The 18,078-nt window shown below is 44.7% G+C and overlaps 1 protein-coding gene across 1 annotated transcript in view; it reads left to right on the plus strand.

Annotated features, from left to right (window-relative positions):
- Positions 1-627: 627 nt before the first annotated feature.
- LOC308290692 (uncharacterized protein) overlaps positions 628-18,078 on the plus strand; it is a gene marked incomplete at both ends in the record, with an annotated part of 62,324 nt that continues 44,873 nt past the window's right edge. The window contains 2 exon segments of the mRNA XM_080732602.1: positions 628-728; positions 8,774-8,828. Coding sequence (XP_080588728.1) covers positions 628-728; positions 8,774-8,828 — 156 coding nt within the window.

Below are 18,078 nucleotides of genomic sequence, written 5' to 3' on the forward strand. Positions count from 1 at the left end.
ACCAGGGTTAAGCAACCACACTAAAACCATGGGTATTTGAATGCTTTCTACCTGCCTGGCCGTCACGTTCTGTCCTGCGTTTGGGTTCTCACCACCACACCAGATAATATCATTCTGGTCACATATTATGTGACAAGAACCAAGAACCAACGATTGAGAGCTGTTTTTGTTTTATTAAAAGCATCATGAAGGGAAAGGAGATGTGATCTGAACCACGTGATGCAGCTGTGCATCTTTTATATCTGTCACTGTCAGGTGTTGCGTCGTGTCGTTGTTGCATTGCTCTGCCCAGGGAGTCAGGAATAGAACTGATTTCACCAAGAGACAGTGATAAAAAAGCTGGAGGCAACGTGCACTCACACACGCACGCACACGCACGCACACACACTCACACACACACGTGTGTGCGCGCACACACAGAGCTTTCTGCTGCATGTGCTTCCTGTCATCTTTGCCTCTCATGTAACCATCATCCCCTCTCTCTCTCTCTCTCTTTCTCCACCCTTTAGGTTTTCCTGAGCAGACCTCCCACGTGTGTGTGTGAGAAGGAGTGAGTGTGTGTGTGTGTGTGCACACGTGTGTGTGTTGGTGTGTGTGTATGTGCTTGTGCGTGTGTGTGCGTGTGTCATGGACTTTAAGGACAAAGTGTTGATCCTGGGAGCCATCGCCGCAGCCTCTGCCTTCGTCGTCACCATCTTCATCGTCCTCATCTGCGTGGGCTGCCAAAGGTGAGAGGTCACTCCCACATGTCAGGAGGTCAGAGGTCATACAGATGGCTTGGGTTGTTTATCTACACCAGTGGTTCTCAACCTTTTCAGGCCGCGACACCTCAATATAATCATATTTTAACTGGGGACCCGCCCCCACCCTGACGAGCACTAAGAGTTGAAGCATTACTGTACATTTTGTATAACACGGTTCTATTGTGAAAATATCAGATCTACATGCTCACAACGCCTTTCAAAATTTCTGCCTCTACTATTTCACTATTTGGCCAATGTTTAATTTTGTAATTTGATCATTGTTTGTGTGAATTGTTATGTCGGTGAATAGTTTTTTGTTAAATGAAATGTAAAAGTGTCCTGTAAGTCCATATGGGCTGGGCTTCCTTGGAAGCATGACACTAAAATAAAGAAAAATCAATCAATCAAAATGTAATTTTAGAGGTATTAAAAGGTCCTTAAACCTTCACTTTAGAAATGTGCAGTTAGATATCCTCAATACACTTTAGACTTTATGTTGGTTTGTTTACAGTTCTAGTTTAGTTTAGTGTATTTGATCAACTCACAGTAGCAAGCATACATTTATACAAGTCTTACATCCACAAAACAGTAGCACTGTTTGAGGTGATCAAAATGAATAGGCTATAAAGCTTATGAATAGCCTATCCTACATATTCATGGTTTAAGATACAGTAATATGGTATAAAGATGCTATATTGAGTTCGAAAACAGTGTTGCACTTTGCCCCCACCAAAAATAAATCATTTGGAGACCCCCCCTGTGGGTCCCGACCCACAGGTTGAGAACCACTGATCTACAAGACTCTCAGAAGGGGAACCATGTTGAGTCACACACATTTTGGTGGAGGATGCCTCCGCTGTCAGCTTGGAAGTCTGCTATATTTGTGTGCATATTGGGGGGAAAATATAGGCCTTAACTTCCTTCACAGGTCTTACCAATGATACTAATTAAAGGAGTAATTTCACCCCAAGTTCTCAGAATATGGACACTAGGCAAAAAACAAGTTTCTATCACATAAAGATTTGGAGGACCCCCTGTAGTAACTCTGAGGACCCCCTAGGTGTCCCGGACCCCCTGTTGAAGACCCCTGCTTGAGGGGGTTCCAAATGGCCACGTTATGGTGTGTAACTCTCAGAGTTATAGGGGGAATTAAAACGTTTTTTTAGAACCACTGCGCTCCATTAAATGGAACTCGACGTTGAGCTTACCTCAGAGCCAACCGTGATTGCTAAATCCGCCCTTGACTTCCATCAGCACTTTCTCCTGCATTACCCAGTCATTGTCATCTCCGGCACGCTTCTTTAAAAAAAAGTATTCATCTAACCCTCTCCCTCCTCATTCGTCCTCTCCAGGGGTGTCACACCAAATTCTGGGCCCTGGGTACAAGGATTCTCTGCGGGCCCCCCATGAATGTTCTTCATAGGGGGAGGGGCATTATTACGTATTATTGTGTGCTTTAACTATTGAATTAGCAGATATACATTGCGAGAAAATTTGTCTTCAAGTCTTTGAATATTTCACATCCTTCTAAGGTTTTTTGAAAAATGTATGTTTCTATGTCAGTGGTTCTCAAACCTTTTCATGTGAAGGACCCGCCTGAAGCTAAATCTGAGTTACAAATATTTGCTTAAAAAATACATATATTCAAAGATTTGCACGCATATTCACGACTTTTCAAAAATAGCAGATCTACAAGCTCGCGGTGCCGTGTTGTGAGCTTGTATATCTGCTATTTTTCTATAGCTAAAGTATAAAATAATGAATGTCCCCCCAACCTTGGGCCCTAGTAACTCAGTCCCACTTTTCCCCCCCTTGTGACGCCCCTGGTCCTCTCCATTCTCCACCCTCCTCCTTCCCCGTCCATCCTCTTCATCTCTCATACCCCCCCTCCCTCCCCCCCGGCTCGCTCGCGCTGCAGAAGCGGCGGCGATGAATGTTAGCGTCAGCGTCAGTGTCAGATCAGATGAAACGCTGTACTTCCAGGAATCACATACAAGTCAATGAGGCCAAAGAGGAGGCTTTTATACACCGCAGTGGTTCTCAACCTGTGGGTCGGGTCCCCCAGAGAGCTGCACTAAGCGAAGTGAGAATTTAAAGACTTTTAAGACCTTTTTAATACCTCAAGAAATATAAATGCTGGCCAAATTGTCAAATGATATACTGTAAGAAAGAGGCAAAGATTGTGAAAATAGCAGATCTGTAAGCTCACAACGCCACAACGATCTGCTATTTTCACAATATTTATCTGTGGAAGCGAGTCAGACTAAATGTAACGTCACAGCTCCTACGATTCCAAGTGTTTGGTCAGGGTGGGAGGGATCAGTCAAACCTTGAGTCGACTATTCCTCGGGCAGACAAAAGCAACAAACCTGGGCTTGAAAACCGAGGATCAAAAACATCCTAAAGCCCAGGCAGGAGCAATGGAACAGCCTGCAGGTTTTTTTCCCCCCCGCAGCCCTCCGGGGACCAATCACACGCTGCCCCTGCGGCTTTGTTGCCGTGGGATACGCGCAGCTAAGGATGTCGAGAAACGCCGTGCCCAGCGGGCGCTGGGGCGTCGCACCAGATTCTGGGCCCTGGGTACAAGTATTCCCTGCGGGCTCCCCATGAATGTTCTTCATAGGGGGAGGGGGTTTAACCCATTTAGACTGGGAACGCATTATTACTCTTTATTTTGTGCTTTAACTATTGAGAAATAGCAGATATACAAGCTCACAGCGCACCTACGAGTGCCCCGCTGCGAGCTTGTAGATCTGCTATTTTTGAAAAATCTTGAACATTTGTGCAAGTCTTTGAATATTTCAAATCCTTCTAAGGTTTTTTGAAAAACCTACCGGTATGTTTCTATGTCAGTTTCTATGTCAAGTTCCCCCAAAATGATATGTATTTGGCCACGGACCCCATCTCAAAATATTTACTTCCAGGGACCCCCCAGAAGCAAAGTTTTAGTTACAAATGTTCGCCAAAAAATTCATATATTCAAAGATTTGCACACATTTTCATGACTTTTCAAAAATAGCAGATCTACAAGCTCGCAGCGCGACACTCGGTGCCACACTGTGAGCTTGTATCTGTTATTTTTCAACAGCTTAAGCATAAGATAATCAAGGCCTCTCCACCTTGGGCCCTGGTAACTCAGTCCCGCTAACCCCCCCCCCCCCCCCCCCCCCTTGTGACACCCCTGCAGCGGGCGTCATGTATAACGGTGTAACGGTGGAAAGCAGTACTCTGATTCTTTTTTGCTTGAGTAAAAGTATAGCAAAATACCTCGAAATTTAACAGAAAAAGTGCAGTACTTGTGTAAATGTACTTAGTTACTTTCCCAGCACTGATAGCGATGCAGCGTTGAGATGTAAAGGATAAATGATACAGGAGGATACCTGCCCGGAGGTTGGTTGTTCTGGAGTAACTCACAGCGCTCACAGCTTGCTTGGCTGAAAGGCTCTTTGATGTGTCTAAATTGGACAAGATCTTTGCCCGGAGAAAAGACCTCAACCGTGTACCTATTTAGGTACATTTCCCATTAACATGAGACCCTGTGGCGTGCCTATATTCTGGGGTGAACTTTCGGTGCAAAAAATAGCTGCTGACCTACAAACTTTATTTATTTATTTTTTGCCCCAAAATCTTTATCCCATGATTTTGTGACCCATTTTTCACCCAGTGCCAATTGCCAGGGGTCTTGGAGGTGGGTTCCAGGGGGTCCGCAGCGTAGTAGTGTCACTATCATTTTAACCACTTAATCCATATTTTTTAGTTTTTGTGTTTTACGCGTGTATCTGAAATCTGAATCTGACATTTTTGAATACATACATACATACATACATACATGCCTGTCACGATTCATGAACGATTTAAATCGATTTAATTAGGGGACGATTCAAATCGATGTTTTAAAAAACTAATCGCGATTCGACAAAGGGCGCGCTCGAGTTAAACTCCATTCCTTCTTCAACGTCTGCGTGTTCAACGTCTAACGTCACGCAGCTACAGCAGGAAGGCTCACTCACTCACTCACTCACAGCTGCTCGTTGTGCCAGCGTGCCTCGTTAAAGCAGGAGTAGAGCTCCGCGATTTTGATGGACAAAGATAGCAGTTAGTTGAGTGCTGTGTCATTACTTTGCTGATACATATATATATATATTTAACACAAATCTTCTCTTCTGGGGGTCCCTGCCCGGCACAAAACACTTTTTCCGCCTCTATACCAAACCTCTTTGCCGAAAATAGCTGATCTACAAGCTCATAACGCCTTGTGTGTAAAGAACTAAGAAATAACAATCCTATCACACACATACAAAGATTTGGCAGACCCCCTGTAGTAACTCTGAGGACCCCCTAGGGATCCCGGACCCCCTGTTGTAGACCCCTGGTTTAATCGGTTAAATCACCCTTTCAACGATTTCTTTCAGGCGTTTACGATTCACGGTAGACAACTATGATAGACGATCCTTCTCCAGGCTATCTTCACACCCCTGTCTCCTTCAATCATTTTCTGTCCAACTCTCATCTCTGCTGCTGTGCCACCTGGGTCCTGTTATTATGGAGACAGCTCCCTAGGGGGAGCCGTTCTTCCTTGGTCTTTCTCACGCTTCTCCCCTGGGCGTACATAATAAGAGCCCTCAGCTTGCGTGAGTAGGACAGAACTCTCTCTCTCTCTCTTTCTTTCTCTCTCTCTCTCTCTCTCTCTCTCTCTCTCTCTCTCTCTTGGGGATTGAAGCTTCTCTGTGAAGCTCCTTACAGCGCTGTGTTGTCAGCATGATGTCTGCTTATACACAGAGCTCGTTTTGGACATGAAAACATTACCAGACAGAGGTGGTGGAAAGTAGCTTAGTACATTACTGTACAATGTACAATTACTGTATCTGACAATTGTCCGATACTTTAATTTCTCTTGAGTATTTCCATTTCTTTAAATTTATTTTATATTCCTATTCCACTATCTCAGAGGCAAATGTTGTATTTTACTCCACTACAATTATTTGGCAGCGTTAGTTACTTTTAGTAGCACTTTTAGTTACTATAGATACATTAACAAATCAAACCCTATTTTCCCGCTGCAAAGCTCACCTCAGCTCACCTTCACCATATCAACAGTTCCCTATGGTTACCTAGAAGCATCAGGGAGCCAGGATGACGCATGCATATCGCCACTCTGGATGTGTAGCAAATTGGCTTGGTTATTGTAGTTTTGCAATTTCCATTAGTTTTATTTCATTTTGATTCTTTGTTTTCTTTTTTTATTCTTTTTAATTAAGAGTAGCCAATTATTTTTACCCCCTTTTTCTCCCCAAATCAGTTATGTCAATTCATTCCTCCCCAAACACATTTCTGTCCCTGCTGCATGATTCTGAAACACACTGAAAATCGTGTATGACCACGCCCCTGGAGAGCCGACCGCTCTATTGGCTGGCTGTATTGCTGGCTGTGTCCTGTTGCTGACAAATACAGCTAGTGTGTTATGTAGGCTACGCATGTGGTTCCTACTGGCTCACCTGCCAGTGAGGAGCCCCCACCAGGAGGATGTAGAGCCTGCGTCCTACTCCTCCCGCCCAACACTCCCCTCTGACATCTAACACTAATAAGAACCACATTGGATCCATTGGAAGGGTTTTGGACACCAGTAAGACTCCCTAATCGGGAGATAAGCGACCGTTAGGTCGGTCCCAGCGTGATTTTAGGGCAAAATGTGTAGGAGCAGTGTCCAAAAATGTGTTTGAAAAAATCGGCCAGATGGTGGCGCTATATGGGACAGATCCATGTTGATGACATGAGTGTGTAGACATACTGTGTACCGATTTGCGTGATTTTAGGGCAAAATCTGTAGGAGCAGTGTCCAAAAATGTTTTTGAAAAAATCGGCCTGATGGTGGCGCTATATGGGACAGATCCATGTTGATGACATGAGTGTAGACATACTGTGTACCGATTTGCGTGATTTTAGGGCAAAATCTGTAGGAGCAGTGTCCAAAAATGTGTTTGAAAAAATGGGCCTGATGGTGGCGCTATATGGGACAGATTCATATTGACGCGTGGGTACCGGCCCCGGCTCTCCCGGTCGCTCCTAGCCCGAGTTACGGCATTTTATGTGTGCTGCAGTGGCGGGGGTCCTCCACTAGGGGCATCCATTCTGGAGCACCAGGAGTCGGTGGTCCCCAGGAATTCCCCGTGAACAGCCCCGTTTGGGTGGGCATTTGGTCATTTTTGCACTTTTTGGCGGCGGTGGAGGTTGTGGATTGGCAGGCAAGGAGTGTGTGTGCAAAGTTTGGCATGGATTGGGGTAACGGTGGCGGAGATATGAGTTGGGGAAAAGTGTGACATGACGGACAGACAGACTGACTGACAGACTGACTGACTGACTGACAGACAGCCGGTGGAGGTTTTGGTAGTAACTGCGACCTGACGGTCGCAATAAAAGGTTTCCACCCCCCGACAATATCAACAGTTCCTTATGGTTACAACAAGCCTCTCCCTGTGAGCCAGAATGAAGCACTAGACTAGAGCACCACTCTGGATGTGTTCAGAGACACTGGAGACAACGTTAGGCTGATGTGAGGGAGAAGCACTCACATGGAACGTTAAGGGAAGGGAAGCAGTTCTGAACCCCAGGCGGCGTGCAGTAAAAAAATGACCATTTTGTGTGGCGGTAGCGGTGGGCTATAAAACATGCACGCACGCACATATTGTTGCTGTCGGGCAGAAACCTCTTATCTCCATATTCAAAATTTTAGTATTTTTTTGTAAATTACTACTTGATCATATTACAGCGTCACACAACAAGTAGAGGGGGGGGGGGGTTACGTTGACTATTGAAGGGGTCGGCTACTCATAATTTCACCCAATTTTGCTAGTTTTGCGTTTCGATCGTGAAAAGTAACAGTCAACATTTTAAGGACAGCAATATTATAAATGCCATTTATGGGAGAACATTAAAAGTAGCCCTAAACGTATTATTATAGAGTTATAGGGGTTAACCTATATATACATTAGGGCATTAATGAAAAAGTCGACAAGTCGACTTCATTACACAAGTCGACTCCCACCAGAGAAAGTCGAAGTTGAAAAGCAGATCTACATGCTCACAACGCCTCGCGTTGCGAGGCGTTGTGAGCATGTAGATTGGCTATTTTCAATTTCTGCCTCTAGATATTTGACAATTTGGACAATGTTTAATTTGTAATTTTAGAGGTATTAAAAAGTCCTTAAATTGGCACTTTAGAAATGTGCAGATACCCTCTTTATGTTGTTGTGTTTACAGTTGAGTGAGAAATAAATGTTTCACATTAAGTTAATCATCTGGGGACCCTCCAAAATAATTGGGGGGTCCTGTGTGATGTGATGACGTCATCAAACGATAAAGTCGACTTCAACTCATCTTTTTACTGAGTCGAGTCGACTTGCAAAAATCACAAGTCGTTAATGCCCTAATACACATTGCCTATAGACTGATTTCTCCGAGCGGCAACCATAACCACGGTGTCAAGGTGCACCTGTGTGTGTGTGTGTGTGTGTGTGTGTGTGTGTGTGTGTGTGTGTGTGTGTGTGTGTGTGTGTGTGTGTGTGTGTGTGTGTGTGTGTGTGTGTGTGTGTGTGTGTGTGTGTGTGTGTGTGTGTGTGTGTGTGTGTGTGTGTGTGTGTGCGGCAGTACGCCCACACCACAGCTACGCGGAAGCGGTCTGGATAAAAAGCTCTATATACGTAGCCTGTGCGGCCCAAGGACGCCTTCAGATTCCACAAAGTACTGAGTCACACTCTCTTTATTTGTCACAACTCTTATCAAACAACCGATCTCTCTCCTTACCGCAGTGCTGATAGAATCAGTCTGCTGTGTGGGTGTGTTCTTGTGTGTGTGTGTGTGTGTGTGTGTGTGTGTGTGTGTGTGTGTGTGTGTGTGTGTGTGTGTGTGTGTGTGTGTGTGTGTGTGTGTGTGTGTGTGTGTGTGTGTGTGTGTGTGTGTGTGTGTGTGTGTGTGTGCGTGCACGTGTGTGTCTTCTACTGACCTTCCTGTCATTGTTGTCGTCTCGTCCTCAGAAAAAGCAAGAGCAAACACCCCCCCGCCGGGGAGAAGGGCACATCTGTAAATATGGTGAGATATCTTTTCATTTCTTCTGCCTCTTTCTGTGTTTCTCTCTCTCCCTCTCTGTGTCTCCCTGCCTCGCCTCTGTCCCCCACTTCTCCATTTTTACCTCAATTGTGCGGATTTTTATATGCATGTTTGTGCACTTGTGAATGTGTTTGTGTTGATGGGGGGGCTGTCAATAAACAGTACATTTACATGATACAAGCACGTTCTATAAGAATGGTCTATAAGCATATGTTACAGTGCGATTGGAAAATCAGTCAGATTGAAAAAGGAGCACAGAGGTTTTTGCATGTTTTGTAGTGTGGCCGGTGGCGAAAGGGATTTGACTCATAGCCGATCTACAAGCTCACAACGCGAGCTCCCCGACGCGTTGTGAGCTTGTAGATTTTCACATGGGCCTTTTATAGCGCCACCATGAGGCCAATTTATGTCAAACTCCTTTTTTGACAGTACTCTTACAGATTTTGTCCAAAAAACACGCACATCGGTAGACAGTATCTCTACAGTCATGTGATCGAGACGGATCTGTCCGATTTTCCATATTCCATCCTGATTGGCTGAGATTGGCTTCCAAAGTTTGTAAGATTGGTCAGTTTTCAACAAAATGTCTCAAATCACGAACTCAGCGTGCAATTTTTGTGAAATTGTGCACGCACATTCCCACTAGGCTGAGGAAGAAATGCCACTTCAAAATGTTCAAATCAGCCCTATGGTGGTGCTATAACAGGCCAATTTGTGTTTTTACCTATAACTCACCGATCAATGTCAAACTTTGTACGCGCACTCCCTAGAGGCCAAGGAAAAATCTTTTTACTGCATTTTTCACATCTGCCTTTTGGCACAGTTTTTGTATATTACTCCTTCAGATTTTCTCGAAAAATAACACAAATCAGTACATAGTATCTCTATAGTCATGTGATCAAGTCTGATCCGTCTGATATTTCATATTCCATCCTGATTGGCTAATATTGGCTTCCAAAGTTTGCAGGATTGCTCAGTTTTTGAACAAAATGCCTCAAATCATCAACGCAGCTTGCGATTACCGTGAAATTTGCTACACATATTCCCACTACGTCAAGGAATAAATGCTACCCTTTTCACATTGGCCTGTTATAGCGCCACCAGCAGGTAGTGTAATGAATGGCAATGTCCACACAAAGGGTATAATCCAAATAGAAGAGGCTTTACTTAAACGTTATTCCATTGTACTCAGACAATTCAGCCCGTATAGGGAAATAGTCTCTGATGGCTACTGGGACACCGGTCACGTAGTCTGGCCATCCGGACTTGACGTATTTCAGCACCATCTGCAGGTTGCTGTCAGCTTCTGTGGCTGCTCTTATGATCTCCAGCTTTTGTGGTGTAGCTGGCATGTTGTTAACAACGGCTGCAATGTAACACTCCACATCTGAGTGAGTGTCCTCTGTCACACACTGTAGAGGACTACGTGACAGGGTGTCCGCTACAGTCAAGGTCTTGCCCGGTGCGTATTCAGCCGTTGGTTTGAATCTCATTAATCTCATTAACAGTCTCTGGCACCGTATTGGAACATTGTCCAGGTCCTTCTTGTTCATTAGTGGCACTAAGGGCTTGTGATCGGTGACGAGCTTGAAGTTATCCATGCCCACTAGGTATTTCTCAAACCTTTCGCACGCCCAGACGCTCGCCAGGCACTCCTTTTCGATCTGGGCGTACCTGGTTTCGGCGTCAGATAGACGACGTGAACAGTAAGCGACTGGCTTCCAGTCTCCATCGTGTTGTTGCAGCAACACTCCGCCGATGCCATAGCTGCTGGCGTCAGCCGACACAGTAGTAGGTAGAGTCACGTCATAGAATTTCAGAACTGGAGAAGTAGACAGGATGTCTTTGATGCGCTGGAACGCCTCCTGCTGTGCGTGGTCCCACGTCCATGCAGTTTGGGATCTCAACAGTTCATAAAGTGGCTGGCCCACTGTAGACAGGTGTGGGATATACTTTCCCAGGTACGTGAACATGCCCAGGACTCGTCTCAGCTCCTGCACGTTCTGTGGTGATGGTAGCTCTCTGATGGCTTTGACTTTATCAGGATCAGGTTTCACACCTGTTTTGTCGATCACCTGGCCAAGGAAGTGAAGTTGGCTCTGTCTGAACACACACTTGTCTCTGTTCAACTTTAAGCCAGCTGACTCCACTCTCTCCAGCACCTGTCTCAGGTACTGGTCGTGCTGTTCTGGAGTGTTTCCGTAAACCAGAATATCGTCCATGTAGACAGCTACTCCATCAAGACCATCTAGAGTCTCAGTCATTTTCCGTTGGAAGATTTCCGGAGCACTTGTAATTCCGAACGGGAGTCGCTTGAAGCAGTATCTCCCGAGGGGTGTTATGAAGGTGGTTAGCTTGCTGCTGTCGGGGTGTAGAGGTATCTGCCAAAACCCTGAGGCAGCGTCCAGTGACGTGAACATTGTAGCTCCACTCAGTTTTGCAGTTATTTCCTCAGCAGTTGGGAGGACGTACCTCTCTCTCTTTACAGCCTCGTTAAGCTTTTTCAAGTCTACGCAGATGCGCACTTTGCCGTTCTTTCTTGGAACTGGCACCATCGGTGCACACCAGTCTGTAGGCTCGGTCACCTTTTCAATCACATCGTTTCCCTCCATACGCAGTATCTCCTCATTAACTTTCTGTACGAGAGGTAGGGGGACCCTGCGTGCTGTGTGCACTGCATACGGCTCAGCGTTCTCCATCAACTGTATCTTTACTGGGTCTGTTTTCAGAGTTCCATGCTCCCCAAACGCATTGTGCACTTCTTCAATGCGCTTCACCAGGCCCATAGCACATGCAGTGTCTCTGCCTAGCAGATTGTTTGCAGTTAGGCTGCGGATCACATACACTGGGAATGAGTAATGCTTCTCTTTGTACTGTGCAGTAGCTTGAAACTTCCCCACACAAATTAACTGACCCCCTGGGCTACTCATTGGTGGGATGTTTGACTGCACCAGTTGCTGCTTAGGGCATAGCATGTGGAATGTCTCTTCCTCCATAATATTCAAATCTGCCCCAGTATCAATTTTGAATTTAACTGGTGTCTCTCCAATAAGGATCTGCACAGTCCACTTGTCATTATCTCTGTTTATTTTAGTGACTGCACCTAGGAAGTAAGGTGTCTGTGAAACAGTCTCTGTCTCTTCTGTCACTTCTCTGACTGCCTTTGTATGACATTTGATTTCCCAATGACCCACCTTTTTGCATTTGTTGCATGTGGATTTCAGAGCTGGGCACCTTTCTTGGTCTTTGTGCTGTGTTTTTCCACATCTTCCACATTTCGGCCATTTCGGCCCTCCTTGCTCTCCACTCTGATTTTTATTTTTCCAGTGAGGTTTTCCTCTGTATGCGGATTTACCGCGTCCGCGGGCGATTTCCTGCACCGCTGAGCACGCCTCTGCCTGTTGCTGGTGCACTTGTGCATTCACCTCTTCGGACTGGCGCACAGTCTGTATTGTTTGAGTCAGTGTCAAAGCAGTCTCCAGCTGCAGTTTGCGTGACAGGTCTTTGTCCTGAATTCCTATGACTAGGCGGTCACGTATGTGCTCTTCCCTCGCTGCCCCAAAGTCACAGTGTTCGGATAGATCGTACAGAGCTCTAATAAACATTTCCACTTTTTCACCGGGCCGCTGTCCTCTTTGATAAAAGCAGGCGCGCTCGTGAATCACATTCCGTTTAGGATAGAAGTAGCCGTCGTATTTGTCTAACACGACGTCGAACTTTTTCTGGTCATCCGCAGATAACGCAAATGATTTGAAAATGTTTTCAGCCTCCGGGCCCATCGCGTAGATCAGACAACTGACCTGCACCTCCTCGTCCTCTTTGTTGAGTTTCGTCGCCAGTCTATAGCGCTGGAAGCGTTGTTTCCAGTCAGCCCATTCAGTCGGGCGGTCGAACGAAAAACTGTCAGGGGGATTAAACTTGGCCATTTCCTCGAAGCGAAGCGTCCGTCCAGTGCTTCTGACACCATGTAATGAATGGCAATGTCCACACAAAGGGTATAATCCAAATAGAAGAGGCTTTACTTAAACGTTATGCAGAGCAGCAGTATCAACAACAGAGTAGTACAGAGTGGCGCGTAATGCATAGGAGTACAACATACGTCCTGATGTAATCACTATGAAACGGACCTCCTTTGCGGCAGTGTCGTGATGTTCTTAAAGGCACACTCACTCTATATATGTATATAGAACACTTAACATATATAGCATATATGACAGGTAGACTTTAGCAAAACACATTTTTGGAACACAATGCCTAAAATCATGCATGCAGCGTCCGATTGCCATGAAAGGTCTAAGGTGAAAAACATATGCCAGAAAAAAAAAAATGTTTTGCCTTATTTCCAAAATGACCAAAATCAGAATTATATTTTTGTATTGCTATATCAAGTCAATACTGTGTGAGGAGTGAGTCAATAACATGGTTATGACACTTATACACAACAATACAGTTAAAGATATTATTTTTTAACTGTGCCACAATATAGCGCCATTGGCTTTAACAATTACTAGAACAATATTTTAACAAAGAAAAAAAGTTCTAACACTTATATACAGTCTACTCTAGGAAAATCTCTGCCTAGAATTCATTCTCTCCCCGAGAGACTGGTCCTGTTTTTTTGTTTTTTTAACAGTCAACTTTGTCCATTTGCCCTATCCGTTGACGGCTCCAAACAGGAGCGATTGGTTATATAGTTTTTTCTCTTGTTTAAATTTTGTATCCAGCTATTTTGTAACCCATTTTTCACCCAGTGTCAATTATTATCTAATGTAATCCTGGGCGCTACACTCCCTCTGCCAACCTGGGGAGAGCAACGGACTGACCTCATGCTTCCTTCTATGCATGAGGAGTGTAAATTACTTCTTTTCACCACGGGAGAGATTCCCTCCCCTGTGCTATATCTCTCCCCTGGGAGAGACATAGCACGTCCAACCAGGGAATGGGCACCGATGACGCGGAAGAGAGAACACGCCCACAGCGCATTGAAGATGCACATCAAAGAGATCTCCAAACAATTCAGTTTTGTAACACTATTACTTCAACATATTATTTTGGATATTTTTCATCATCGTTTTAATCATCGAGAACGTAGAGAGAAGGGAAGCCGTTTACAGTGGCATGAATTAAAGTACATTCAAAGACAACCCTAAACCTGTGTCTCAGACAAGGCAGTCCCTCTCCCTGGGTTTGTGGAAGAGTTGGTCTGAGGCAGCTCTTCAGCGAAGGCTTTCTCCAGCACCTTTAGAGCTGCGGAAAACATCCCTGAAATCCTGACCCATGAACACGTACAGCAGCGGGTTCAGGCAGCTGTTAAGAATGAGGATTGCCGGACCGCCGGCTATGGGGATCCCGATGATGACCACATGATATAATGTTTTACTGAACTTTATCGGACTCGGCAGGACATTCACATAATGAGCACAGGAAAATGTGGCGATAACAGTTGCTATGATTTTGAAGAGGCGATCTGATTGGCTGGCCAGGGAACGATTGGTCCTGAGCCGGTAGTTGATGACAGAATAGCAGGAGATGATGACAGTGAAAGGGACCACGAATCCTATGAGGAAGCCAGGGATGATCATGGCCCCAGATGTAAATATCCACAACTGTACTGTATAGTCATCAGTGAGTGCAAAGTTGAAGCACCAGATGATGTCTTTATCATGGCGAGAGGGCTGTGTGTCCCTAAAGATGAAGACAGGGGAGCTTAGAGCGAAGGCCAGCACCCAGACACCCAGACTCACCGAAGACGCCTTCCTGACACTGGTGGTTCTGGGCCCACACTGGGCTATGGACTTAAAATATTCCATACAATGTTTTGGTCAAATTGTCTTCAAGTAAAACATGAAGTGTCTCTGGGACACAGACCTGGTTGATGTGTCCTTGAGGAAGGCATTGTACCTGTCATTGCTCATTAACTTTGAAGTTGCTCTAGAGATGACTGTTATAACAAAATGAATGTCCAACTTGTCCTTCAAATCTTCAGGGAAAATAAGAAGAATCAGATACACCTACACGAGACACTGGAGGTGTTTTAAGTCAATCCTTCAACCCAAGATGTTCAGAGAGGAATGGGTCGATCTCACAGAGGATCTTTATCATGATTGAACTTGCAGCAGATCCTTTGTTCCTCACTGCATCAAGGACAAAACGGGCCTTGTCGTCTTTCACCTGCATTGCTTTGGCCTCTTCCAGCTCAGAGTCGTTTAACACCTTCTTCTGCAGAAGTTCATCAAGGAGACATTTGAGACTGGCTTGTGAAATACCTTTGATGAAGTTGATCCTCACAGCAAGCAGTCTCTCTCCTGGAAGACTCTGTGTGATGAAAATAGAAAACAGAACTCTGTAAGAATCATCAACAGGTTTTGATGAATCTACTCGATGTCTCAAGTGTGGCTACAGCTGTTAAACAGGGCTGTTTGATAACCAGGGGTGAGATGCCGTGGGCTCGGTTGGGCTCGTCGAGCCCAGACTTAATTAGCTGCACGCGCGCGCGCCTCGCGGCCTCACGTGCAAGCATGCGCACGTCACAAATTTAGAGGGGCACCACTTCTAAAATCCATATCACACCACTGTTGATAACATGAAAGTACTGTATGACCCTTTCAGTGTGTCAGGGTCTGTATGAATAATGGATGTTTGGAGTTAACCACTGTTGTTCATTTAGGTTTTACCCAGACCGTCTGTCTGTTTGGCCAACGGCCCACTGGGTAGCGATGCAAGTTGGGATTGAAGAAAGAAAGAAAGAGTCCATTAAAAGATCACTTTTATTTTCTAGTCAACGTTGTGAACGTTTCTTTTTTCTTATATATATATTGTTTTAAACAATAATCAAAGGTGGAAATAACTAAGTATGTTTACTTAAGTAATGTACTTAACTTGAGTACTTTTACTTCTACTACACTACATCTTGGATAAAAATATTGGATCCTCTACATTTGAAAGCATTAGTTTCTAGTTACTTTGTAGATTTTGATGATTCTTATTATTACAAAACCTACATTAGAAACTTCAGTCTTACATACATTTCGTCCATTTGAAAATAGCCGATCTACAAGCTTGTAACAGAGTATTTCTAGATTGCGGTAATGCTACTTTTACTTAAGTACAACAGTTGAGTACTTTTTCCACACCACTGACGATAAGGATATGGGCCCGTATGCTAACCTGGGTGGTGGTGCTGGATTTACAGCTTAAAAAAAGATAATTCATCCTAGTGAAGGACGATTTCACCATCAATAGAAAATATATGATTATTGTAAAAAAAAATCAGTTTTATCGATAATAATAATATAAATGATAATAAGGATTATGGTCCTGTATCCCTAACCTGAGGCAGGTCCAGGATGATGTTGGAGGAGGAGATGTTGGTGATGGTGTTCTCCTCTGGGCTGTACTGCTGGGTGGAGGAAGAGGTGATGGGGGTGGAGGAGGAGGTGATGGAGGTGATGGTGATGGGGGTGGAGGTGGAGGTGGAGGTGGAGGTGGAGGTAAATGCGGGGGCTAGAGGTGGTAACAGCGATGCGGTGGTCTTCAGGAGCTCAGTGGGAACCTGAGGATAGGAGAGGGTGTCACATCACTGGTTTACATGTGTAAACATATAAATATTATAATATTATTATAAACATGTACGTCAAAGAAAACCAAAAAAAAAAAATGTTTTAACGGTTACTTCAAAATATTATTTTGGATATTTTTCAAAGCAGTTACTGCTAAACGTAACATAAGTAAAAAACATATATAAAAAAGGGGGCGTGTGTGTTTGACACGATCATTCTGATTACCTCAGCGTACATTCTCTCTCGTCGTGCTGTCAATGTTTGGTGACAGGAAACGGTGTATTCTGGTTGGAGAAATGCCATCAGCTCACAGAAGCCTTCCCTCTCAACAACACTAATAGTGCCTTGGCATAATATCTTCAGCTATCATCTTGGCTGTCAAATCAGTGATCTTTTTTGCCCGTGCATCACAATGATCACCATTGAATGGTGATCATTGTTTCAATCTTGGAGAACATATTGAGAAGAAAAGCCATTTACCCTAGAGTTCTGCATTTATTAAAGCAGTATTTCTCAAATGTTTTTGGGCTTCAGTACCCCCTTTTCCTGCTTGCAAAACAACATTTTGATTGGAAAATACTGACATGAAAGTCCAGTTTGTATGTCAATATGTTAACACTTATGTAAAATGTAAAAGTTAGTAGCCTGTTTTCTATTCAGTAACAGTAAAAATTGTAGCAGCACATTCACATACATGTGTCAATGTTTCATCATCAAACATACAGTAACCCCCTGTAGTACCTCTGCGTACCCCCATTTGAGAAACACTGTTTTAAAGTATATTCAAAGACAACCCAAACCTGTATGTGAGACAAGGCAGTCACATAAATGCTGCTCCCTAGGTTGGTCTGAGGCGGCTCTTCAGCGAAGACTTTCTCCATCACCTTCAGGACAGAGCTGCGGAAAACATCCCTGAAATTCTGACCCATGAACACGTAGAGCAGAGGGTTCAGGCAGCTGTTGAGGAGTGCCAGACCCACGGTTATGGTGAACATGATGGTGCCAACATGATGCAGTTTTTCACTGAACTCTGTCGCCAGCAAATCCACAAAGTAAATCAGATTCATGATGTGTAAGGGGAGCCAGCACAGTAAAAATGTGGTGATAACAGCTGCCATGATTTTGAAGGAGCGACCTGATTGGCTGGCCAGCAAACGATTTTTCCTGAGCCGGTAAATGATGACAGAATAGCAGGAGACGATGACAGTGAAAGGGACCACGAATCCCATGAGGAAACCAGTGATGAACAGGGCCCCAGCTCTAAATGCCCTTAACTTCCTCACTTCAGCTGTACTGTAGTTACCAGTGGGCGTAAAGTTGAAGTAGCACTGGACCTTATCATAGCCAGAGGGCTGTGTGTTCTTAAAGATGAAGATAGGGGAACTGAAAGCCAAGGCCAGCATCCAGACTCCCAGACTCACCCAAGACGCCTTCTTGACACTGCGGTGGTTCTGGGCCCACACTGGACACACCACACTTACACATCTGTCAACACTGATGACCACCAGGGTGTAGACGCTGGCACACATGTTTATGTAGAAAACAAAACCGCCCATTTTGCACATGAATGTTCCAAAAGGCCAGTGGTTGTCCAGAGCTATTTTTGTGATTATCAGGGGCAGGTAGGCTGTGACGATGAAGTCGGCCACAGCGAGGTTGAGGTACCAAACGGT

The sequence above is a fragment of the Nannobrachium achirus genome (genome assembly GCF_963921795.1).
Source record: "Nannobrachium achirus genome assembly, chromosome: 9".
Taxonomy (NCBI): domain Eukaryota; kingdom Metazoa; phylum Chordata; class Actinopteri; order Myctophiformes; family Myctophidae; genus Nannobrachium; species Nannobrachium achirus.